The sequence below is a fragment of the Theropithecus gelada genome, chromosome 2 (genome assembly GCF_003255815.1).
Source record: "Theropithecus gelada isolate Dixy chromosome 2, Tgel_1.0, whole genome shotgun sequence".
Classification (NCBI taxonomy): Eukaryota; Metazoa; Chordata; class Mammalia; order Primates; family Cercopithecidae; genus Theropithecus; species Theropithecus gelada.
Genome location: NC_037669.1, coordinates 158839102 through 158865180, shown reverse-complemented (window position 1 = coordinate 158865180; position 26079 = coordinate 158839102). Strand labels below are relative to the sequence as shown.

Sequence of the window (26079 nt, the reverse complement as noted above, 5' to 3'; positions counted from 1 at the left end):
TTTTTATGTGGATTCAAGTGGAATGAGAGGAACTAAAGAAGGGGAATGAGGCCCCAAAAAAGCGAATTTGAGGTTAAAGGTCAAAATTAAAATTAACTGATTTTTAATCCACATGTCACTCGGTAGCAAAAAATTAAAATTTATTAATGACTATGATATTATGAATAATTTCACATGCTGAAGTGTATTGCCTCTTCAAAGCATGCCTCTTGGGTTTAAATTTTCTTTTGACATGTAAAACGTTCTGGTAAGAACTGTGCCTCCTTTCCATGACCTTACCTACCTTTCTACGTAAAAACATCAGCACATGTTTCAGGAAAACTGACTGCTGCCCAAAGGAAATACACATAATTTTTAGGTCCCTGAATTCAATTTCTGAAGATGTTTTTCAGGCATTGCAAAAGAAAAAAGAAAAATGAATGAGTTTGCCGTGTACAAGAAATAATCATTTTCATAAGCAGTATAGTCAAAATGATAGAACATGCTCCTTTAGTATTTGGCATCTCTACAATGTCATTTAATTCCGTGACCTCAATATTCAGTCTTTAACACCAAAACCATAAAAAGGGAAGTATGATACGTATTCTTCACCCTGCACAAGCACCTGCCTGTCTTCTCAAAGGAGCTAAGTGGTCCTAATTCCCTTTAATGCCGGAAGAAGGAGGTTCTGTGTCATTCTAATAAGCCTCAAGCTCCCGGTACTATTTTTACCCCATTGCTGACCTCAGTGGCTGTGGAGAGTTGAACACCCTCCCTCAACAAATGCAAATAGACTCCAGCAGCCATTCTTGAGGAGCACTCAAGCAATTACTTCTGAGTCCTCAAGTAGAATTCACATTAATTGATTCCCTTTTGTAGGCTTTTCCTTAGCAGGAGATTAATAGTTTTTGCCTTTTTGTTTGGAATTCAGCATCTTGGTGAAACTGACAACCTCCTGTATTTTCTTTTATTTTTTAGAAAGGGAAATATGAAAGAAAAGAGCAGAAAGGAGTTCCATTACAGGTGGGTTTTTTTTCTCCCTTGAAATTATCCTGAGTGATAGCCTGGACTCCAGGCTGGCTGGAGGACTTGCAGAATGCAGGGATCTGCTCTGCCTCCTCCCTCAGTACAAATCCCTCCAGGGACAGGCACTCTGCTCCTCAGTTTTCTAGAAAAGTACCCATGTAGATTCTGCATTATGAAAGCCTCTCTGAATCAGGAATTACACAGTCCTCTTTCATCTGGCTTGTAGTCTTGGCCTACATGAATTAATTGCCAGCACTTTAAAATAGGGAAATTCCATCTAAATATTCAGATTTCTAAAAACTTAGGAGAAAATGAGAGAATTTTCTATTTTCTTAAGAAAAACGAGGGAAAAGATCTGTTTTCCTGTTGACAGTTGGTGTGTCAAAAGACCACTGTACCCATTTGCTGTCTAGTTCATTATACTCCCTGTAATCTCACAGAACTGCCACAAAGTGACACTTATTGTAATTGTGCCCACACTGTTGATCGTAAGTTCAGACGACAGTGAAATATTTTTTGTACAAAATACAAAAATTTAAAAGATAGACTAGGAGTAGCACAGATTTCAAGGAAAATGAGAGAGAACGGCTAGGCATGGTGTCTCATGCCTGTAATCCCAGCACTTTGGGAGGCCAAGGCAGGTGGATCACCTGAGGTCAGTAGTTCAAGACCAGCTTAGGCAACATGGCAAAACCCTGCTTCTCCCAGAAGTACAAAAATTAGTCAGATGTTGTGGCAAATGCCTGAAATCCCAGGTATTCGAGAGGCTGAGGCATGAGAATGGCTTGAACTCGGGTGGCGGAGGTTGCAGTAGGGCCAAGAATGCACCACTGCACTCCAGCCTGGGTGACAGAGGGAGACTCTGTCAAAAAAAAAAAAAAAAAAAAAAGAAAGGAAGGAAAGAAAGAAGAGAGAGAACATCTGTTTATGGAAGTGAAGGATATTCCTGCGTTTAATATGCAAAGCATCTGTATCAACAGAATTTGACTAAAAATGCCATTATAGCCCAAACCCAGCCCTGTGGACACATGCATTCATTTGTGACTTATGCTGTAAGTAAGCCTGAGAGACCTTCATATTTGCCGTCCTGAAGTAATCTGCTGCTCATGGAACAACAAGATGCTGAGGCCCTGAGATAACATGCTGAATATTCATTCCTTCTGTTTTCCCAGTTCTCTCTGTCCCAAATAACCAAAAGCAGCATGTCTGTACACCATTATTAGCTCAGGAGAACGAGAGAGACATATGATGTGCAAGACACATGGTAGGTGTTTTAGTACGTTTAATTACCCTAACTGTCCTCTGATTAGGTATCAGCCCCATTTGAAGATGAGAAAGCTGAGACTCCAGATAAATTAAGTAACTCACCCAAGGTCACAGAGCAAAGCTACTAAGTGGCAGGCCTGCCTGGTTCTTTCCCTTCTACCACTGTGCTTGCACTACTCATTGAAATGCTTTCCCTGAATTACTACTTAGCACAATGACTTTAGTTTTTATTGTGGGTTGATCATAAGGAGTAGCCATAACAAGAGTATTCTGTTCATATTCTATAAAACTGCTATTGAGGATGCTAATGTTTATCAAAACATCTGTCTGATGATCTTTTCTTAGCAATTAGTGACAGATGAAGTTTGTGTTTCTGAACAAAATAAAAATGTACTTCTGTTTATGTAGCCGGAAATAAATGATACTAGCTATCCTTTTGGCCTTCATTTCCAGGAAGCTCCAAGGGAAATGTATTGACCCATTCCATCTTATGGTAAAATTAATCCTCCCTTTTGCTACATTATTTTGGACCTTTCTTTCTGGAGTCATTATTGTGCTTTGGTGTGTTAATAATTCTATTATACAAGTTGCATCTAGTTGTAAGCTTGCTCAGATTCCTTTTAAAGAAGGCAGAAGTATAACTTATAAATAAGACCCTTAAAATTCAATTTATACCCCTAAGAGTAATTAATAAATCCAATTTTAATATGACACTAGATTTAACAAAAGGGGCTATTTGGGGAATGGCCCCAAAGCCTTTGGGTCATTTCTGGCTTAGGGGAATCACAATTAACAGAGACAACTCTCTCAAATTGAGCTCTGGCCCAATTTGTCTTGCATTCCGCTACTGGGTGATAGTTGCTAACTTGCACAGAGAACTTACCTGGCCGCGGGCCAAGTACTTGACATGCCTTGTCTCCATCTTTGCAGCAAGTATATCTAGAACCATTCTTACCCCTATTACAGGAAATTCAAGGATCAGAGCTCAAGAAACTAGTTCACAGGCACGTAGATAATAGGTTTGATCTTGAGCAAAGATCTTGACTTCTTGGTGTCCATGTCCCCACCTGTAAAACAGGCATATGCCCCTTTCCCAACCTCCTCACAAATCTGTGATGTTAGTCACTTCTGTCCTCCCCTCCCCCACTGCAAGGAACTAGATCCAAAGGAAGGGTTATATTCTGTATCTCAACCTTCCTAGTCTTTTATTTTCCCTGAGGGCTCTCTAAGGCATGTTGACCACTGACTTAATCAAATTTTCTCTTTTCCTAGGGAGAGGAAAATCTATTGTTTTGTTTTGTCGAAACTCTACTATTGGCCTGGGTTGTTGGTTGTCATCACTCTTTGTCTCACAAAATATTTTAAATCTCAATTCAAATACAATCAATTATTGCTATTTGGTAGTTATGTTATATAACCAGCATCCCCCAACCCCTGGGCCACAGGCAGTACCAGTCCATGGCCTGTTAAGAACCAGGCTGCATTAGCAGGAGGTGAGCTGCAGCTGAGGGAGCATTACCAGCTGAGTTCCACCTCCTGTCGGATCAGCGGTGGCATTACATTCTCATAGGAGCAGGAACCCTATTGCGAACTGCATGTGTGAGGGATCTAGGTCGCATGTTCCTTATGAGAATCTAATGCCAGATGATCTGAGGTGGGGCAGTTTCATCCCAAAACCATGTCCCCCACCCCAGGTCTGTAGAAAAATTGTCTTTCTCGAAACTGGTCCCTGGTGCCAAAAAGGTTGGGGATTGCTATTGTCTACAGTCTCCATAAACGTTGAATTATCTAATTCAGAACCATTTCTCATAAAAGAAATAGAAGGTTAGGTTTCTGTGAACCTCTCACAAACTTATATCAACTGATCAGTATGTACCCGTCTTTTGTGTGTTTCTGATTAAAGACACCTTATCTAACATTGAGCTTATGGCCAACAGCACTGTAACTTATGTCTGAATGAAGCTAATCTACAGCATTTTCTGTAAAAGCTACATCGCAACTTATTTTGCTTAGAAACACTAAACAGCACCTCAGCACTTTGCTCGCAAACCATATTTAATAGTAAAATCACCAACACAAAAGCATAAAAATGTAAAAAAAAAAAAAAAAAAAAAAAAAAGACATTAAATAGTCCATGGAGAGGACATTTATTTCCAGGAAAGAGCTGAAACATGAAAGACAGAGCATCACCTTGCTCATCTTCAACTGGAAATGTGTGCATTGATTGACTGAAATTTTTTGCCACTCTGTGCGTGTCCACTAATGACCATAAAAGCATTGCAAGTATTTATTTTGGGATTACAAAGAAATTTTAGGTATAGTAACCCCTTGCCTGTTATAAGTTGAAGAGTTTTTGTTTTTTTCAGTTTTATTTTTACTTTGTTTTTTTTACTGAATTTATATGTGTAATAAAGTTTATCAATCTTTTTCCTTATTGCTTTAGATTTTGAGTCAGAGTTAGCAAAGCTTCTGTACTCACAAGTTATAGTAGAATTTACCTGTATTTTTTTTTCCTAGTACTTCTATGCTTTTTTACATTTAAATATCTGATAGATTTGGAATTTATATTGGGGTATGGTGTTTGGAATGAGTATAGTTTTACCGTTTTCCATATTGCTCAACCAGTATCTCAACATATGTTAAATGCTTATATTTTCTCCAACTGATTTGATATGCTGCCTTTATCAGTCCTAAATTTTCATATATCATTGGACCTACTCGTGTGTCAATATCAAATGCTTTTAATTATAGAGGCTTTAGAGTATGTTTTAATGTCTGATAAGGCTGGCAGTTCCCCTGACACCACCTTGCTTTTTTTCCCCCCCAGAGATTTCCTGGCTGTTCTTCCTTACTTGCTCTTCATGTACTTGTCATTTCAAGTCAATTTGCATATCAAATATCAGAGCTTTTCATTTGGCTCTTTATTGCTGTTTTCTGACACCATAGACATTTCTAATTAGAACAGTTTTAGTGTTCTATAAAATTGAGAAGTATTCCTCCTGACTCAGTGCAAGTGATATGACTGTCCCACTTAAGCTTGAGAAGCAGAGTTCTATTAGGCTCACTCTCCTTAAGTACGGTATGGTCCAGGTTACTTACATCCCTTGTGTTTCTCTTGTGCTAATAATCAGTGAGGTCCCCACCTTTGCCACCATCTCATATGTTTGGTCAAATGCTTTCCCTCATGTATTTTTTATGGTAAGAACATTTAAAATCTACTCTTAGTGATTTCCAAGAATACAATACATTGTTATTAACAATTGTCACCATGTTGTACAATAAATCTTTTGAATTTATTTCTCCTAACTGAAACTTTGTATCCTTCAAATAACATCTCCCCAACCCCGTCTCCCCAAGCCCTTGGTAACCACCATTCTACTCTGCTTCTATTAGTTCAACTTTTTTAGATTACACATATAAGTGAGATCATATGGTAGTTGTTTTTCTGTGCCAGGCTTATTTCACTTACTATCTTCCAAGTTTATCCATGTTGCTAATGACGGGAATTGCTTCCTTTATGATGCTGAATGGTATTCCATTGTGCATATGTATACCACACTTTCTTTATCCATTCATCTATTGACAGATACTTAGGTTGATTACATATCTTGACTGTTGTGAATATTGCTACAATGAACATGGACATGCATTATCTCTACATACTGATTTCATTTTCCTTGAATATATACCCAGTAGTGGGATTGATGAATTATGTGGTAGTTTTAGTTTTTGTTTTTTCAGGAGCCTCCCTACTGTATTCCGTAATAGTTGTGCTAATTTACCTTCCGATCAACAGTGTGCAAGGGTTCCCTTTTCTTCACATCTTTGCCAAAATTTATTTTGCATCTTTTTGATAATAGCCATTCTAACAGATGTGAGTTGATATCTCATTGTGGTTTTGATTTGTATCTCTCTTTTGTTAGTGTACAGTGATGTTGAGCATTTTTTCGTGAACCTCTTGACCATGGGTATGTCCTCTTTTGAGAAATGTCTATTCAGTTTTTTTGCTCATTTTTTCATCTGGTTGTTTTCTTACTATTTAGTTGAGTTTTTTATATATTTTGTATATCAATCCTTTATCATATGCACAGTTTTCAAATACATTTTCCCATTCCATAGATTGTCTCATAACTCCGTTGATTGTTTCTTTTGCTGTGTAAAAGCTTGTTTGTTTAATGTAATGTCATTTGTTTGTTTTTGCTTTTGTTGCCTGTGCTTTGGGGTCATATCCAAAAAATCATTGCCCAGACCAATGTCATGGAGATTTTCCCATGTCTTCTTCTAGTAGTAGATTTACAGTTTCAGTCCTATATTTATGTCTTTAATCTATTTGGAATTGAGTTTTATATATTGGGTGACATAGGAGTCTAATTTCATTGTATCTGCATGTTGATACTCAATTTTCCCAATGCCATTTATTGAAGAGATTGTCCTTTCCCTTTTATGTGTTCTTGGCATCTTTGTCAAAAATCAATTGGCCATAAATGCATGGATTTATTTCTGGGCTCTCTGTTCTGTTCCATTGATCTGTTTTTATGTCAGTACCAAACAGTTTTGATTACTATAGTTTTGTAGTGTATTTTGAAGTCAGGTAGTGTGATGCCTCCATATTTGTTCTTTTTGCTCAAGATTACTTTGGCTATTTGGAGTCTTTGTGGTTCATTACCAATTTCAAGATTGTTTTCTCTCTTTCTGTTAAAAAAAAAAAAAGTTATTGGAATTTTAGTTAGTATGGACATTTTAACATTAATTTTTCCAATCTGTGAACATAGGATATCTTTCCATTTATTTATGTCTTCAATTTCTTTTATTAATAGTTTGTAGTTTTCAGTGTACAGGTCTTCCATCTTCTTCGTTAAATTTATTTCTAAGTATTTTTTTGTAACTATTGCAAATAGGATTGTTTTATTGCTCTCTTTAGATAGTTTGTTGTTAGTATATAGACATGCAACTAATTCTGTGTGTTTGTTTCTTGTATTCTGCAACTTTACTGGATTTGTCAGTTTTAACAGTGTTTTGGTAGATTGTTTAACGTTTTCTATATATAATATGTCATCTGCAGACAGAAACATTTAATTTTTTTCTTTCCAGTTTGAATGCCTTTTATTTCTTTCTCTTGCCTAACTGCTGTGACTAGGACTTCTAGTACTATTTTGAATAAAAGTGACAGTGATGGCTTCTTTGTCTTGTTCCTGATCTTAAAGAAAAAGCTTTCAATTTTACATTGTTGCATATGTTAGCTGTGGGTTTGTCGTATATGGACTTTGTTGCATTGAATTACTTTTATTGTGTACTTAATTTATTGAGAGTTTTTTTTTTTTAATCATGTTAGGATGTTGAATTTTTTCAAACGCTTTGACTTTTGAAATGCTAATACGATTTTTGTTCTTCATTCTTTAATTAGTAGACTTGTGTATGTTGAAGCATCCTTGCATCTCTGGGATAAATTTCACTTAATCTTGGTGAATAATCTTTTTGATGTGCTGTTGAACTTGGTTTGCAAGCATTTTGTTGAGGATTTTTGTGTCCTATATTCATCAGGGATACTGACCTATAATTTTCTTTTCCTGTAGTATCCCTGTCTGGCTTGGGTATCAGGATAAGGCTAGCCTTCTAAAAATGAGTTTGTAATTATTCCCTCTTCTTCTTCTTTTTTTTTTTTTTTTTTTTTTCTGAAGAGTTTGAAAAGGATTGGTATTAGTTCTTCTTTAAATGTTTGGTAGAGTTAAGCAGTTAAGTCATCAGGCCCTGGGCTTTTCTCTAATGGGAGACTTTTAATTACTGATTCAATTTCCTTACTTGTTACTGGTCTGTTCAGAATTTCTATTTCTTCACGATTTGCTCTTAGTAGGTTGTACGTCTCTAGAAGTTTATTCATTTATTCTAGATTATTCAATTTGTTGGCATATAATAGTCCATGGTAGTCTGTTATGATCCTTTGTATTTCCGCAGTATTCATTGTAACGTCTTTTCTTTCATGTCAAACTTTGAGTATTCTCATTTTTTCTTAGTCTAGCTAAAAGTTTATTGATTACCACCTCTCAGTTTCACTGATCTTTTCTATTGTTTATATTGTCTCTCTGTCATTTATTTGCGCTTGGGCCTTTACTATTTCCTCCTTCTAACTTTGGGCTTTGTTTGTTCTTTTATTTCTATTTTGTTGATGTATGATGTTAGTTTGTTTATTTGAAATCTGCTTTTTTGATGTAGGCTTTTATTGCTATAAATTTTCCTCTTAGAACTGCTTTTGTTTTGCATCCTTTAAGCTTTGGTGTATTATGTGCTCGTTTTCATTTGTCTCAAGATAATTTTTATTCTTCCATTTAATTCATTGTTTGGTTGCTCAGGGGCATGCTGTTTAATTTCCAGTGTTTGTGAATTTTCTGAAATTCCTCCTGTTATTGACTTTTAGCATTATACCATTGTGGCTGGAAAATACATCTCATATGATTTAGATCTCCTTAAACTTAAGACTTGTGTTATGTGTAGTCTGTCCTGGAAAATGTTTTATGTGTGCTCGAGAAGAATGTGTATTCTGCTGCTCTTAGGTGGAATGTTCTATATATGTCTGTCCCATTTGCTCTAAAATGTAGTTTAAGTCAATATTTCTTTCTTAGTCTTCTGTCTGGATAATCTGTCCGTGATTGAAAGTGGAGCCTTGAAGTCCCCTGCTATTATTAAGAGTCTATCTATCCTTTCAGATCTATTAATATTTTTTATATATGTAGGTGCTCCAATGTTGCATGCATATGTATTTATAGTTGTTATATCCTCTTGATGAATTGAAGCTTTCATCCTTATATAATGATGAGTTTTGGTTTTTTTGTGGTTTTTTTTTTTTACAGTGTTTGACTAAAAGTCTTTTTTATCCAATAAAAATATAGTTACCCTGCTCTCTTTTTATTTCTGTTTGCATGGATTATTTTTCCATCCCTTCACTTTCATTTCGTATGTGTCCTTAAAGGTGAAATGAGTCTCTTATAGGCAGTATATAGTTGAGTCTTTTTTTTTTTTAATTACTCATTCAGTCATTTTGTTTAAGAGATGAAGTCTCACTGTGTTGACAAGGTTGGAGTGCAGCAGCATGATCATAGCTCATTGTAGTCTCAAACTCCTGGGCTCAAGTGATCCTCCTGCCTCAGCCTCCTGACTAGCTAGGACTATAGGCGTGTACCACCACGCCCAGCTTATGTTTCTTGATTTGATAATGTAATCCATTTATAATCAAGATAATTATTGATAAGTAAGGACTTTTGAGAAGGAAAGAAGTTTATTCATTTCTTCTAGGTTATTCCACTTTTGAATTAAAAAATTATTCAAATAAATACATTTGAATAAATTTGTTTATTTTCCTTTACTCTCATACTACTCAACACTTCTGACACCAAATGTGTGAGTGTATTTCCTTATTTTTTTTTCCTTTTTTTTACTTTTGTGGGTCTACTATAGTGTTTTGCTTTGTGACCACCATGAGGCTTACATAAAGCAACTTATAAAAGCCTTTTTTCAAGCTGATAACAACTTAACTTTGATTGCAAAAAAAACCTCTGCAATTTTACTCCACTTCTCTATATTTTATATTTTTGATGTTACAGTTTACATCTTTTATATTGTGTATCCTTTAACAAATTACCATAGCTCTTATTATTTTAATAGTTTTATATTTTAACCTCCATACTAAAGATAAAGGTGATTTACCTGCCACCATTATATTATTAGAGTATTCTGAATTTGACTATCCACTTATTTTTACCAGTAAGTTTTATGCTTTCATATGTTTTCTTGTATTAATTAGTGTTCTGTTCTTTTAGCTCAGAGAACTCCCTTTAGCACTTCTTGTAAGACACGCCTGGTGGTGATGAACTCCTTCAGCTTTTGTTTGCCTGGAAAAGTCTTTATATCTTCTTTATTTCAGAAAGACAGCTTTGCTGGTTTCAGGGGTTTTTTTGGCAATTTTTTTTTTTCTTCAGCACTTTGAATATATCATCCCACTCTCTCTTCACCTAGAAGGTTTCTGCTGAGAAACTGCAGCCTTAGGAGCTCCCATTTTATGTTATTTGCTTCTTTTCTCTTGCTGCTTTCAGGACCCTCTCTTTATCTTTCATTTTTAACAGTTCAGTTATAATATATCATCTGTGTTGTTTCAATTGACTCTTATTGGAGGCATTTGACCTTCCTGTACCTGGATATTTATATCTTTTCCTGATTTGAAAACTTTTCTATTATTTATTTTTAAACTTTTGTTCCTTTGTCTTTTTCTTAAACCTCCTATAATTCCTTTTTATTATTTTTTTCTCCTCTGACCACATATTTTCAAATAACTTGTCTTCAAGTTCACAAATTTTTCTTCTGCTTGACCATTTCTGTTGTTGATGGCTTCTATTGCATTTTTCATTTCTTTCATTGTATTATATTTTTCATCTACAGAATTGTCTACTTTGTTGTCTTGTTTTTAAACAATTTCAATTTCTATTACATTTCTCATTTTGGTCTTTTTATTTTTTATTTTTATATTATACTTTAAGTTCTAGGGTACATGTACACAACGTGCAGGTTTGTTACATATGTATACATGTGCCATGTTGGTGTGCTGCACCCATCAACTCGTCATTTACATGAGGTATATCTCCTAATGCTATCCCTCCCCCCAGTCACACCCCATGACAGGCCCTGGTGTGTGATGTTCCCCTTCCTGTGTCCAAGTGTTTTCATTGTTCAGTTCCCACCTATGAGTGAGAACATGCAGTGTTTGGTTTTCTGTTCTTAAGATAGTTTGCTGAGAATGATGGTTTCCAGCTGCATCCATGTCCCTACAAAGGACAAGAACTCATCCTTTTTTTGTGGCTGCATAGTATTCCATGGTGTATATATGCCACATTTTCTTAATTCAGTCTGTTATTGATGGACATTTGGGTTGGTTTCAAGTCTTTGCTATTGTGAATAGTGCCACAATAAACATATGTGTGCATGTGTCTTTATAGCAGTATGATTTATAATCCTTTGGGTATATACTCAGTGATGGGATGGCTGGTCAAATGGTATTTCTAGTTCTAGATCCTTGAGGAATCGCCACACTGCCTTCCACAATGGTTGAACTAGTTTACAGTCCCACCAACAGTGTAAAAGTGTTCCTATTTCTCCACATCCTCTCCAGCACCTGTTGTTTCCTAACTTTTTAATGATTGCGATTCTAACTGGTGTGAGATGGTATCTCATTATGGTTTTGATTTGCATTTCTCTGATGGCCAGTGATGATGAGCATTTTTTCATGTCTGTTGGCTGCATAAATGTCTTCTTTTGAGAAGTGTCTGTTCATATCCTTTGCCCACTTTTTGATGGGGTTGTTTTTTTCTTGTAAATTTGTTTGAGTTCTTTGTAGATTCTGGATATATTATTCTCCTGATTTCGTTGAATTGTTTCTCTGCAGTTAGCTTCTTTCATACAATTATTTGTACTTTTTTTTTCTCACTTTGTCACCCAGGCTGGAGCATGATTATGGCTCACTACAGCTTCAACTTCCCAGACTCAAGCAATCCTTCTACCTCAGCCTCTCAAGTAGCTGAGACCATAGGCACACATCACCATGCCCAGCTAATTTTTAAATTTTTTTTTTGTAGAAATGGGTTCTTGCCTTGTTGCCCAGGCTGGTTATACAATTATTTAAATCTTTGTTAGACAGTTTATAAGTCTCCATTTTTTTGGGGTTGGTCACTGGTGCTTAATTTTGTTCTTTGGTAGTGTCATGTTTCTTTGATTGTTCTTCATCCTTGTTGCCATGTGTCAGTGTCTGTGCATTTGAAGAAATAGGGACTTATTTCAGTATTTGCAGACTTGCTTTGTTTGGGAAAGCCCTTTACCAGTCAACCTGTCCAGAGATTCTGAGCAGGTCATCTGGTATGGTCCATGAGCAGGTGTGCTGTTGGAGTCCTCGGGCAGCCTGGCTTCATGTCTGGGTCAGCAGGTGGTCAGCCTGGTGCCTGAGTGTATGGAATTGAACCTGGAGCCTAAAACTACTGTAGTAGGCCTGTTATTGGGTCTGTAGGCATGGGCCTGGAGCATGGGTTGCAAGGGTGGGTTGTTTTTCCTTTATGCAATCCTTTTAGATGTAACTCTGTACTTTTTTAGGATTTCATCCCCCAAATTAGTTATCATCCTCCTGAATTATTCCCTGAGGGACCAGACAGATGTGATTAATATTTTCTACTATATGGTTAAAAGAGGCTTTTGATGGAATCTAATTGCGGCTTGCCATCTATCCAAAGCAGCACAATTGACCCAAGAGACTCAGCTGAGAAACCATCATTAGAATAGTAAGTTAGTTCAGTTAGGTCACAAAATGAATGTCAGTCATTTTTATGTAGAGGCAATTAGGAAATATAATGGAAACAAATTCTATCACTGTGAAAAAATAAACATAAAATGTCTAAAAGCTATAAAACTTGACAGGACTGTAGAACTTAAATGAAAGAAAAACACTGAAACTCTAAAAGAGGACCTAATTAAGATTAATTTTTAATAAATAGCCAAATGGTGCTTCTAGTTGGGATAACCCTGTGTAACTCAGTTGATCCCAAATCTCCCAGATTTATAGACTCAGTTGTTTTTGATAACTGAATAAGGTGAACCTGTTCCATGTATTATGGGAAGTCTGTCACTTTTTCAAAAATCTTTAAGAATTTCCAGAGACTGTTGAAGGACTTATGATCCCCTTGATCAATATATTCAACCACAACTGTTTCTCTGTTCTCTTGTTATTGATCATTTATTTATTCATTCATCCATTATTTATTTACTATTATTACTAAGCATCCATTTATTGAATGCTTACCACATTCTAAACGCTCCACATATACCCACTAACCATTGTTGTGGCTCCTAGGGCTGCTGCCTCTGACTGCTCCTGGGTCACCCTTGACTTGGGACGATCTCTTCTCTTTTATTGCCCCTGTCAAGCATCACTAATACAAGGCTGTTTTGTGTCAGACTTTTACTGAAGTTTTGACAATACTAGTGGTGGATGAGCATTGTGGAGAAGGAATACAGATGGAGCATATTGATATGGTTTGGCTGTGTTCCCACCCAAATCTCATCTTAAATTGTAGCTCCCATAATTCCCACGTGTTATGGGAGGGGAGAGTCAGTGGAAGATAATTGAATCATGGGGGTGGTTTTCCCCGTAATTTTCTCATGGTAGTCAGTAAGTGTCATGAGATCCTATGGTTTTATAAGGGGAAATCTCTTTTGCTTGGCTCTTTTCTCTCTTGCCTGCTGCCATGTAAGATGTGCTTTTTGCCTTCTACCATGATTGTGACTCCTCCCCAGCCATGTGGAGCTGTGAGTCCATTAAACCTCTTTTTCTTTATAAATTACCCAGTCTTGGGTATGTCTTTATCAGCAGCATGAAAACAGACTAATACATATATAGTGTATATGTGCATAAAACAAGACGCAATGAAAAATTAAGTATTAGACATCTTAACATTCATGGGCATTTCCTGTGGAGAATTTCTCACTTTATCCTTCATCCTTAGGTCCCACCTGCTACCATCTTTTGGAGTTGCCTCTTCCTATCTCAATATTTCTTGTGTATCATCTCCTCAGCCTCTCTAATTTCTATACCCTTTAACTCTTTTTTCCTAGCCATAGCCTCTGGAAACTCAAACCTCCTAATTTTTTTTTTTTTTTTTTTTTTTTTGAGACAGAGTTCCACTCTGTCGCCTAGGCTGGGATGCAATGGCACGATCTCGGCTCACTGCAGTCTCCGCTTCCTGGGGTCAAGCGATTCTCCTGCCTCAGCCCCGTGAGTAGGTGGGACTACAGGCACCCGCCACCACGCCCGGCTAATTTTTTGTATTTTTAGTAGAGATGGGGTTTCACTGTGTTAGCCAGGATGGTCTCAATCTCCTGACCTTGCGATCCACCTGCCTCGGCCTCCCAAAGTGCTGGGATTACAGGCGTGAGCCACTGCGCCCAGCCCCTAATTAATTTTTGTATAATGTAGAGCACTTTATCTCTTTCTTTTCCTTCCTCATACAAATCACACTGGTGGTGGGGGACGAATTTGCCTAACCAAAAAAGTCATTGAGCTGTTGTACCCCATGCCCCCCAAAAAGAGCACTTCCCAGCCCCAGAAAGGAATTCTTCTGATTTCCAGAGCAATAAGTTTTGGAATACTTAAGTTCTTCCTCACCCCAGCTGGATTTTGATGAGATACCAAGTCAGTCTCTCCCAAATTAATAAAGCAAATAGAAGATAATTCTGGCTATAATCCTAGTGTACCTTTTCTGGATTTTAATAAAGTGATCTTAAAGTTAATTTTGGAGTGAGGTAAAAAAACAAGCTCAAGTAACAAAAAAATATTTTTTAAAAGAGTAATAATAGAGAACTCAATGTACCAGTGGTTTAATTTGAACACTTATTGTTCTAGTTGAAGAATGAGCAAACAGAAAAATGTAAAACTTAATACAAAGTCCAGAAACAGATTGTTGATGAAAAAACCAAACTCCATAAAATATTTGAAGAGATTTCTTCTGAGCCAAATGTGAGGACCATGACCTGCAACAGCCTCTGGAGGTCTTGAGAACAGGTGCCCAAGGTGGTTGGGTTACAATCTGGTTTTATAAGTTTTATAAGACATCCAGTACATTGAGGTATACATTGTTTCGGTCTAGAAAGGTGGGACAACTCAAAGCAAGGGCTTAAAGATCATAGGTGGATTCAAAGATTTTCTGGTTGGCAGTTGGCTGAAGGAGTTATTAATATTATTTGAAGACCTGGAATCAATAGAAAGGAGGGTCTGGGTTAAGCTAATGGGTAGTAGAAACCAAGGTTCTCATTATGCACATAAAATGACTGCCCTTAGAAGTAATATATGGCTAATGTTTTCTATTCAGACATTTAAAAGGTGCTAGACTCTCAGCTAATCTCTCCAGGATCAGAAAAAGACCTGGAAAGGCAAGGGGATTCTCTACAGTGTGTAAATTTTCCTCCACAAGAGATAGCTTTGCAGGACCATTTAAAATATGTCAAAGAAATATGTTTTTGGATAAAATACTTTGATATTTTTCAGGGCCTGCTATCTGTCTTGTGATGCTAAAGTAGAGTCAGGTTGGATTTTGGTATCTTGTTACTACAAACAATCTGTTCGGTGAGTTCTAAGATCACTGTTTTAATGTTAATGCTGGTCAGTTTTGCCTCAAATCCAAAGGGAAGAAAGTATAATGAGGCATGTCTGACCCCCACTTCCCATCATGGCCTGAGCTAGTTTTTCAGGTTTCTTTGGAATTCCCTTGACTGAGAGGAGGGAGCCATTCAGTCAGTTGGGGTGCTTAGAATTTTATTTTTGGTTGATAATATCTAAGAATACAAAAGCATTTAGAATGTAATAAATGAAATAAAAATTACTGGAAGTGTGTTAGTTTGTTTTCATGCTACTAATAAAGACATACCCGAGACTGGGCAATTTAGAAAAGAAAGAGGTTTAATGGATTGTGAGGCTGGGGAGGCCTCACAATCATGGTGGGAGTCAAGGGAGGAGCAAGTCACATCTTACGTGGATGGCGGCAGGCAGAGAGAGAGAGCTTGTACAGGGAATCTCCCATTTTTAAAACCATCAGATCTTGTGAGACTTATTCACCATCACGAGAACAGCATGGGAATGACCCACCCCTATGATTCAATTACCTGCCGCCAGGTCACTCCCACAATACATGGGAATTCAAGATGAGGTTTGGGTAGGGACATGGCCAAACCATATCAGGAAGAAAATATGGGCAAGTATTTATATAATCTTGGACTAAGGAAGGCCTTTCTAACCATGGTAGAATGTCTGTGAGGTAGGTAGAATTCTTATTAAAAAAACACTTGAAAACCTAGAATGTTGTATAACATTGATGAGCCTTAAAAACATTATGCTGAGGCCAGGCGCAGTGGCTCACGCCTGTAATCCCAGCACTTTGGGAGGCTGAGACGGGCAGATCATGAGGTCAGGAGATCAAGACCATCCTGGCCAACATGGTGAAACCCTGTCTCTACTAAAAATATAAAAATTAGCTGGGTATGGTGGCGCGTGCCTGTAATCCCAGTTACTCAGGAGGCTGAGGCATGAGAATCGCTTGAACCCAGGAGGTGGAGGTTGCAGTGAGCTGAGATCGCACCACTGCACTCCAGCCTGGCAACAGAGTGAGACTCCATCTCAAAAAACACCATAAAATAAAATAAAAACATTATGCTGAGTGGAAGAGCCAGACACATATGATTCTGTTTATATAAAATGTCCAGAATGGCCAAATCCATAGAGACAATAGATAAGTGGTTGCCAAAGGAGGGGAAAATGGGGAGTGACTTACAGCAAACATGGTGATTTCATTTCTGAGTGATGAAAACATTCCGGAATTAGGTAGTGGTGATGGTTGGACAACTTTTGAATATATTCCCAATCACTGAATTGTATACCTTAAAGGCTGAATTTTATATATGAGTTATATCTCAATTAAAAAATTTAAAGATAGGTAGTTCTACTTGGGATGTCATGAGAAAACAAAAAACCTGGCATGCTAGTAGAGAATTGTTAAATAATATACATTTTAAAAATTTTATATACAAATGGCCAATAAACATAAAAAGCAAATTAAAACATTGAGACCAAATATTTGCCTACTGGCAGAGATGAAATTGTTAATTTCTTTCTTGGGTAGAGTGTAGTCTAATGGTTGTTCTAATATGCTGGTATTGATGAGGAGGAATTTGGTAATATATTTATTTCAAAAAGCCTTACTTTATGTCCTTCCATAATGCGTTTCAATTTCTAGGAATTTATCTTAAAGAAACACAGTTTGCCATGTAAAATAAAATTGTAAAGTAATAGTAACAACACAAAGATATTTCTGCTGCTAGGGAGAAAAATTAAATTAAAAATTAAATACAAAATTAAACAGACCAATAGAAGTGCACATTCAAAAGGCTAAAGAGATACACTCTAAAATGTGGGTGCTAATCACCTCTTATTCGTGGGATTATGGATAATATATATTTTCTTGCTTATTTTTATCTGTATTTTCTATTTACTTTTTCTAAATAGTCCATACCAGAAGTATCCTTGAAATCAGAAAATAATAGAAAAATTATTTAAAATAATACAGTTTCAAGTGTGGCAAAGCTTTCTAGCTTGTTTTTTGTTTGTTTTATTTGGGTGTTTGCTTGTTTTGTGAGCGCCTTAGCAGAAATGAGATGAGAAAAGAAATTTTTTGTTTCTCGTGTGATTACAGAGATTCGTGAGAGATTCATGAAAAAAAGTCTTCAATTCTGAACCCAGATTCTTACTAGCTGCCCCTATGAGCTTTCTTCAGTGGGGTGTATAGTTTCAGGGTTCGACCAGTTGATTAGTTGGTAATTTTATAACATACACCATTGTAAATTAAACTGTTTGTGGTATATTTATCCCAAGATTTTTTCTCTTTGAAATTGGGTAAGTTAGGATTTACAACCAAGATCCTATTGAGTGGAGGACTTTCTGATTTTTAAATTATGTTCCTCAGATGTAACAATTTTCTTCTCCCCATTTCCTAGACAGAATCATGAATAAACTGGAGGATAAGCAGGACCAGATGATACCATGAAGAGAAGTTTACAGGCCCTCTATTGCCAGCTGTTAAGTAAGTTGACACTGCATTTCTTCTTTCTTAAAATATACCAATGTCATTATTTGCTGGATGCCCAGAACTTACTTTTTGGATGAAGACCAGGGTTGGATCAGTGAAAGAGGACAGTAAAGTTTCACTCTGCTTCATCTAGATGAAGTATCAAGCATTAATTCATTCTAAGATCTCTGTTTTAATGTTAATGCTTGTCAGTTTTTCCTGAATTCCAAAGGGAAGTTTTAATATCCATTATAGTTGTAACTTGGACATCAGTTATAACTTAAACTCCATTATAATAATTCTAAATTGATGTGTTAAGCATAGTTAATCTGGGAATGAGTGTCCAAAAACATTATTGCCTTTGGTATAGTGTTCTTCCAGGATGACCTGCTGTAGATTCCTCATGAAGAGAAAATGGTGTGTTGTGTTTTCTGTTTTTTGACACATAGAACTTGTTGCCATACAGCCTTTGGCTTAAAGTGTTATGCATAGTTATACATGGTTCTCAAATAAGAAGTGAAAATATGACTTCTTGGTTTTACGGTGGAATAAAGAGTGTTCAATTATGACTTTCTGCACATCACTCATGTGTTTTGTGTATACTGCCACAAAGCACCAATTGCCATGTAGGGATTGTACTTTCTTTGGGATTAGAATTGCTACTGAATGAATGTAAAAGCCAAAACCAATTGGTGGGTTTGATGTTCCAGTTAACCCACTTAAGACAATAGGCATTACCCACTCCAGGTCTAACCAAAGCCAGTGAGTTGGAAAATTGTGAGTTAGTTGTTTATCTTGTTCTTGCTAAGGTAAATGAAGTACCTATCTTTCCTAGGCTGAGTGGCTCCTTGTTAACTTTTGTTGAAAGAATAAAAGGAAAAGATATTGAGATGCAAATCATCAGTAGTCAGCCCTTAGAATTTAGTAATTCAGCTTATGGTGTACCCCCAGTGCAAAGCACTTTATCTACAGACAGCATTCTGGCCGGGTGTTTTAATTGACTCATTTCTTCTGCTGAATTCTAATCCCTAAAACACATATCACGTCAGCCTGTTTCAGCCCGGTGGAGAGTGGCCAAGAGTTACAGGGACTTTCTCATGTTCCTTTTCCATGTGTTCTATGGGACTGTCAGTTTGTTGCTTTTTTAAAAAATGATAAGCTTGTTTGCTAAAGAATAGGCTTTAAAGATTGAAGAAGCAATGTCATCAAGGAATGATTAACTCTGCCTTAATGAGAGAGTAGACATATGAAGGATAAATAGGATTTTACAAACACACATGGACACATACCCCTCAGAGAAGGGGAGGAAGGCTTTGTAGCCAGAAAAATGGGAAATAAAGAACAACAGAGTAGATTTTGGAACAGCAAAATGTTTGCTGAGTTCACCCATGCCGACTCTATGCCCCAAAGTTTGCGTAATATTTTAGGGTCGTATGTTATTTGAAAGGCATCAGTAAATTACCCTGCAGTCCAGAGAGATAAGACTTATCCTATGATGAGGTCCATCCTCCTATACTGAGCAACTCTGAATGCTGAAGGGGGTTCAAACATCATCTGGCTAACTATAGAAAACAACTGTGTCTTAACACCTTGCTGTTTGCAAAGCTTGCTGGGAAATGCAGACAGTCCAGAATATGTAGTTTCCTGCTGGTTAGGAGGGTAGACAGTGGCCCTCACTAAACCACCCTGATTACTGACATGCATATACACACACAATAGATCGTATTTGTCACTGGTCAGCCAGTTATTAAGTTATGTGTATGTTAACATTGTCCACAAATAAAATGTTTTTAAGACATTTAGTCTGTGTCTAAAATAGACTTGAGAACTAGCATCAACACACAATATGTTATTTTATATAACTCATATATTTTATATAACTCATGATAAAAATATATGAAAATATATTTTTAATTTGGATTAAAAAATCATGATTGAGTATTCTGGTTTTTCATTGTTACATAACAAACTAGTCTAAAACCTTGTGGCTTAAAGCAATAACAGTTATTTATTTCGCTCATAAGTCTGTAATTTGAGCAGGACTTAGCAGAACCTATGCCTCCACTGCAGAGTGTTTGGGACCTAGGCTGGAATGACTCCAACGGCCGAGGGCTCCCTGAGGCCTTCTCACATGGACAGTTTGGGCTCCCCCACAACATGGTGGCTTCAGAGTCATCAGATTTCTTATATGGCAGCTACCAGTATGAGACTTGGGCAAGGCTTAGAAGACTTATTATGAATTAGCCTTGGAAGTCCCAGAATAATACTCATGACACATTGTACTATCTGAGGAAGTAAGACCAACAGTAACTCAGGGGAAGAGGAATTAGGCTTCACTTTTCAAAGAAAAGAGGAGTAACAGTTCGTAGCAGTTATCTTTAGTCTATTACAGAGAATATCTATTTGTTTAAAAAAACAAAAACACTTACTAGTGGACATTAGCCAATTCATAAGTCATTAATATAGAAGCTATACCCTACTGAGTGCCTACTGTGTTCACAAGGATTTGCTGAGAGTTTACCTAAATCTCCTCAATTATTCCAGAGGAAAATGCTTCAAGATGAAGAAGCGTTACAGATGGATAAGCAAGGACTGGCCCAGGGTGCCCAGTGAGTTCAGTTCACAGCCATATCTCTCTGACCCCTGCATATGTGCCCTTTTCTTTCTGCCCTGATGCCCTACCACACACAGGAAAAACCAGCAGTGTGGTCCCTCTGCTGCCCTTATAGCTAAGATAGGGACTGTTCAAGCCCATAAGCAGTGAAGTTTGCATCTTGCGAGTGATATTAGATGAGTGCTGGGGTTTGGATATTTGATCCCTCCAAGTCTAATGTTGAAATTTTATCCCGTTTTGGAGGTGGGGATAAATGAGAGGTGTTTGGGTCATGGAGGTGGATCTCTCATTAATAGATTAGTGCCCTCTCCAGGAGAAGGGAAGTGAGCAAGTTCTAGCTCTTTTGTTACCTTGAGAGATGCCCCAAGAACTGGTTGTTTAAAAGAATCTGGCACCTCCCTCTACCTTGCATCCACTCTCTCACCATGTGATCTCTGCACATGCTGGCTCCCCTTTACCTTCCACCACCAGTGGAAGCAGCTTAAGGCCCTCATGAGATGCAGATGCTGGTGCCGTGCTTCTTGTTTAGCCTGCAGAACCATGAGCCAAATCAACCTCTTTTCTTTATGAATTACAGAGCCTCAGGTATTTCTTTATAGCAACACTAAACAGACTAAGACAGTAAGACCAAAATAAAAAGATGCTCTTTAGATCACTGAGTCATAATTGATAGTCATTGAGGCTTGCATGTGCCCAGTTGGGGCTAAGGAATGCAGTCTTTGGCAGGCAATGCTATTGAGGTTTTAATGGTTTACTTTTGTTACAACTGACTATCTCTGCCTTTGTTTTTATTACCTGAGCTCTACTCCACAATGCAGTACTGAGTGTTTCATCCCACTGGCTTTAGCCCTTTCAGAAGGTTTAACACATTTTATATGATATATTGGAACAGCAGAAAGCTTGAGTATGAGGGTGGTGATAAGAGTCTTCATGGTTATAAAAAACCAGATACTCTCATTCATTTTTCTTTCCAAGACCTAAGTAATCAATTAGGTGTTAAAGCTCGTGCTAAGAATACCTGGGTTTTTGAGACAGCAGACAGGTTCAAATCCTAGTTTTACCACTTTCTAGGTGACTTACCTTAGGTAAGTTACTTAAGCCTCAGTGAGCTCTAGATGTAAAATGGGATGTGATCACTCACTACCTGAGATGGTATTGAGTGAGATGACATACCATATAGAAGTCCTACATAAATGCCAGCTTTCTTACTGCCTTCCTGCCTGGAAAACATAAGGATAACCTAACCAGGAGCTCTACTGTAACTAACATTTGTGTGGAACCTTCTGGTTCGCAAAGCATTTTCCCATAATTTGGCCCTCACAACAACCTTATAAGGCAAGTGGGGCATTATTATTGACCATATTCTACAGAGAAAGGAATTGACATGATCAAGCCTGCTTTTGCCAAGCGACATCACAATTTTTTGAAAAAGTTTTTAATAATGGAAGGTAAAGAGCATCATCACAACCCCTTAAAACCATGCCACTGCTGAGGAGGGTCTGAATCTGAGTCTTGATTTAGCAGATGTGTGTTTGCTTGGGTACTGTGTACTGGAAAATTGTTGTGCTACTTTGTTAAGAAGACTAAGGCAATTATTATTTTATGACAATATGATGTTTTTACATATAAATGTCTATTCAAATCAGAGTGGTTTAAATATGTAAAATTAAGCAGTGATTATGTTTTGTAACTTCAGTGTTTGCTATACATCCAGACATTTGAATTTCTTAAATCATGTTCTGTATTGTTACTCTAGTACACCCTGCTCACTCGTTCATGCACCCTTTGCATCTACTGGTCTGTGTCAAATCACTCAAAGTAATTTTTGTTCAACTTAGAGAACTGTCTGTAGGTCCCTATCTTAGGAAAAGGAGGGGAAAAAGGAAAAAAAAGAACTGCTGGTGTGGATTTGGACCCTTACCCTATAGAATTTGAAGGAAAATACACCCCTTTTCTGCCATCTTTACCTGGGGCATGGAGATCATGTCTCAGTCTCAGATTTGAATTATATACATGTATACACACAAACACACACACAAATCCATATTTCCTGTCTGTGGATTTTTCTGGGCCTAATGAGAAGCTACTTGGTAGTTCATTTCCACTTGAAACCTATTTTCTGATGGGATGATCTTCTTCTCATGTGATCTCTGGAACTGAGCAGAACCCTTGAAAACACTTTAAAGTGAGAGAACTCTCTTTGGTGCCTTTTCAGCTCTAACCATTCCTTCTTGCCTACCAGCTACCCAGTGACTATTCTTTCTTCCAGTTACTTCTTAAACTAGAAGTATCCACATAATTATATCTTCTTCAAGAGATTGACATTTCCCTCTCTTTTTCTTCTTCCATGCTTATTTTTGTCCCATATTAGACACAAAGCCCCCAACATGCTACCTTCTCATCTCAGATGTCCTCCTGTGGTCTGTGATCTGAAGTTCTCATGTATTCCATTAAGATGGAAAGCAATTTGACTAAACTAAGTAATACCAAGATGTGCTTACTGGTTAAGGAGAGTTAAGGAACTCCCTCTCCTTAGCTCTAAAGATGTGTTTTGAAAAGACTTGGTATGGCCGGGCGCGGTGGCTCAAGCCTGTAATCCCAGCACTTTGGGAGGCCGAGACAGGCAGATCACGAGGTCAGGAGATCGAGACCATCCTGGCTAACACGGTGAAACCCCGTCTCTACTAAAAATTACAAAAAACTAGCCGGGCGAGGTGGCAGGTGCCTGTAGTCCCAGCTACTCGGGAGGCTGAGGCAGGAGAATGGCGTGAACCCGGGAGGCGGAGCTTGCAGTGAGCCGAGATCCGGCCACTGCACTCCAGCCTGGGTGACAGAGCAAGACTCCGTCTCAAAAAAAATAANTCAGGAATCTGCATGTTTCCCTTGCTGGCTCATTATTATTTCTTCTTCTTCTTCTTTCTTCTTCTTTCTTCTTTCTTCTTTCTTCTTTCTTCTTTCTCCTTCTCCTCCTCCTCCTTCTCCTCCTCCTCCTCCTCTTCCTCCTCCTCCTCTTCCTCCTCCTCCTCCTCCTCTTCCTCTTCTTCTTCTGCTGCTGCTACTGCTTCTCTTTTTTTCTCTCTTTTTTTTTTCATCCAGCTTACACCAGGAATGATCTTCTTATGCTATATCTACACCTTTTGTATCATCACCATCCAACCAGATTTTGCAACCCCAAATACACGAAGCCATCCTTGACTTGCCTCCCACCCTACCCTGGATGCATTTGTATACTAGCGATACTAGCTCCTGTTGAACTTAACACATGACTCCATTCATGTCTCTGCATCCCCATTGTCTCAGCTTTAGAGAACAGCTTCCTATGTTCTTTCCTGGACCATTTTAATAGTCCTCTGCTTATTGTCCTATTCTCAGGTCTTCTCCTTCTAATTCCTCTTCACATTACTGCCAAATTAGCTGCTTGTCATCTGATCATCTTTCCATGGCTTTGCATTACCAAAAGCAGCAGTTCTCATAATGTGGTCCAAGAATCCCTGGGGACCGCTGAGGCCTTTACAGGAAGTCTGTGAGGCCCTTCTTTTTCCAACTATACATATTTATAAAGCCAGATTTTTTCCATATACTGTACTTCAACCAAAATAACATATCGCAACAGATTGAGTGCAGAAGCTGATAAGAGAACCAGCTGTCTTTCATAAGCCAGACACTAAAGAGATTTACAAAATTGTAAAACAATGCCATCCTTCTAATTTTTTGTGTTAGAAAATGTTTTTTCATTAAAAATGCTATTTGTTAAGAGTAATGAGTTTGTTATGAGTTAATAATTTTTGTTTTACAGCTTTAACTTTTAATATAGTAAATATCAATAGATATAACCCATATTTTGAAAAGCTCTTTGGGCAGTCCTCAATAGATTTTAAGAGTATGAAGGGGTCATGAGACCAAAATGTTTGAGAACCTCTGACCTAAAGGATAAATCCTAAATTCCTTAGGTTAGTGCCAGAATCATTAATAGTCTGGTCCCAGACTACCTTTCCAGCCTCATCTCTTATCCCTTCTCCCTTTTATATCCTCCTCCCTCACTCACACACATACACCACACAATTCTACCCAATAGACAACCGCAGTGTGCTCCAGCCATCATAACACATACTCTGTCCACCACAAAATATGTAGCTCTGATTATACCTGTGTTTTTTTTCTTTTCATCTAGCTCCTTAGGCGTGGGAATTCTATTTCATCATCTATTCCTTTGTTTCCAGTCTAATCGGGAGCTTGATTCATAATGGGAGTCATAAATGTTTGATTTAATTAGCATAATTCATCAAATCTAAGATGCTATTAGTTGTAAGATCCACTGTTATTTTATGAACCACTAAAAAAGACAAAATGTTGCTTAAACAATCACACACTATCAATTACACTTCACAATATGGAAACACATGTATAGATAAAATACAGAATTATTAAGTTGGATTGTGGCTGAGAAATGTACTTTCTGAGCCTCTGCGACTAAATTCTCCTTTAGTATCAGGTCTCAGCAAACCCATCTGTAGTTCTAGCTCTCACCCTAGGTGGGCCTCATGGAACAAAAGCATTTCCCTTCAGAAACTAGAGAGAGATTCAAGGAGCTGGGCCATCTCTAGCTGAAGTTGGCTTATGTATTTTGTCTTCATGGCTTGTTTCTCCTGATAAATGAGAGGAAATTTTTCCTACAATTAAGGAAGGAAAGTTTATATGAATTATAAATGACATAGTATTTAGGTCCAAACAAATTTTGACTCCAGAAATATATGACCTTTTAGATGTTACAGACAATCATACAGATATTGCCATTCTGTATACATAAGAGTCATTTCCCTAGTCTGAGGAGATGAATGGAACTTCACCATTCTTTATGAGGTCTTCACTTCCTCCTCCACCTTTCCCAGTGAAGTTATCTTCCCTTGTGTTTTACACTGCTTGGTCACAACCTTCATGGACAGTGATTAAGACTGCTTGAGTTCAAGTCCTGGCATACCACAAATTATTTTCGTCCTTTTCCGTCCAAAACATACCACTGCTAAATAGCTGCTGGGCTTTGTGTCCTCCACCCCTTACAAATTCATCATTCCTGAGCTGTCGAAGACTCATTGCTCTTGAGGAAATAAAACAGCATGGTTCATTTAGTGGCATAGACCAGTTCATCAGCCTACAGTTCCCTTGTGCTACCAGCAGTGGCTGCAGTAACAGTAATGACACTTCTGGTCATCAGTTGGCCTCATGGATATTGGAGGGCATCCACTTCATTGACACTAAAATTCAGTATTTTAGACTAGATTAGTTTGATTGGCTTTGATCAGTGTTTCCCAAATCTGACTGTACACTAGAATCACCTGGGGAACTTTTTAACAAATCCCCTTTCCCAGACCCCATCCCAGAGCAATTAAATCAGAATCTTTGGGCATGGGACTGGGGCATCCAGTGATTTTGTTGGGCAACCAGGGCTGGAATCACTGGCTATGATCTCTGGTTCTTAAACTTTAGTGCACAACAGAATCACCTTAAGGGCTTATTTAAACACTGACCACTGGGCCCACCCCCAGAGTTTCTCATTCA

The 26079-nt window shown here is 37.7% G+C and overlaps 1 protein-coding gene across 5 annotated transcripts in view; it reads left to right on the top strand.

The window, feature by feature from the left end:
• The window catches only part of TMEM108 (transmembrane protein 108), a 329320-nt gene that overhangs the window by 160366 nt on the left and 142875 nt on the right, over positions 1-26079 (top strand). For 3 of the 5 annotated variants that reach the window (XM_025375578.1, XM_025375581.1, XM_025375580.1), the window contains one exon: positions 17839-17924. In XM_025375578.1, the coding sequence (XP_025231363.1) occupies positions 17885-17924 (40 nt within the window). In that variant the 5' untranslated portion in view covers positions 17839-17884. The remainder of the gene's footprint in view (positions 1-17838; positions 17925-26079) is intronic. The other 2 variants (XM_025375579.1, XM_025375582.1) reach the window with 1 other exon arrangement.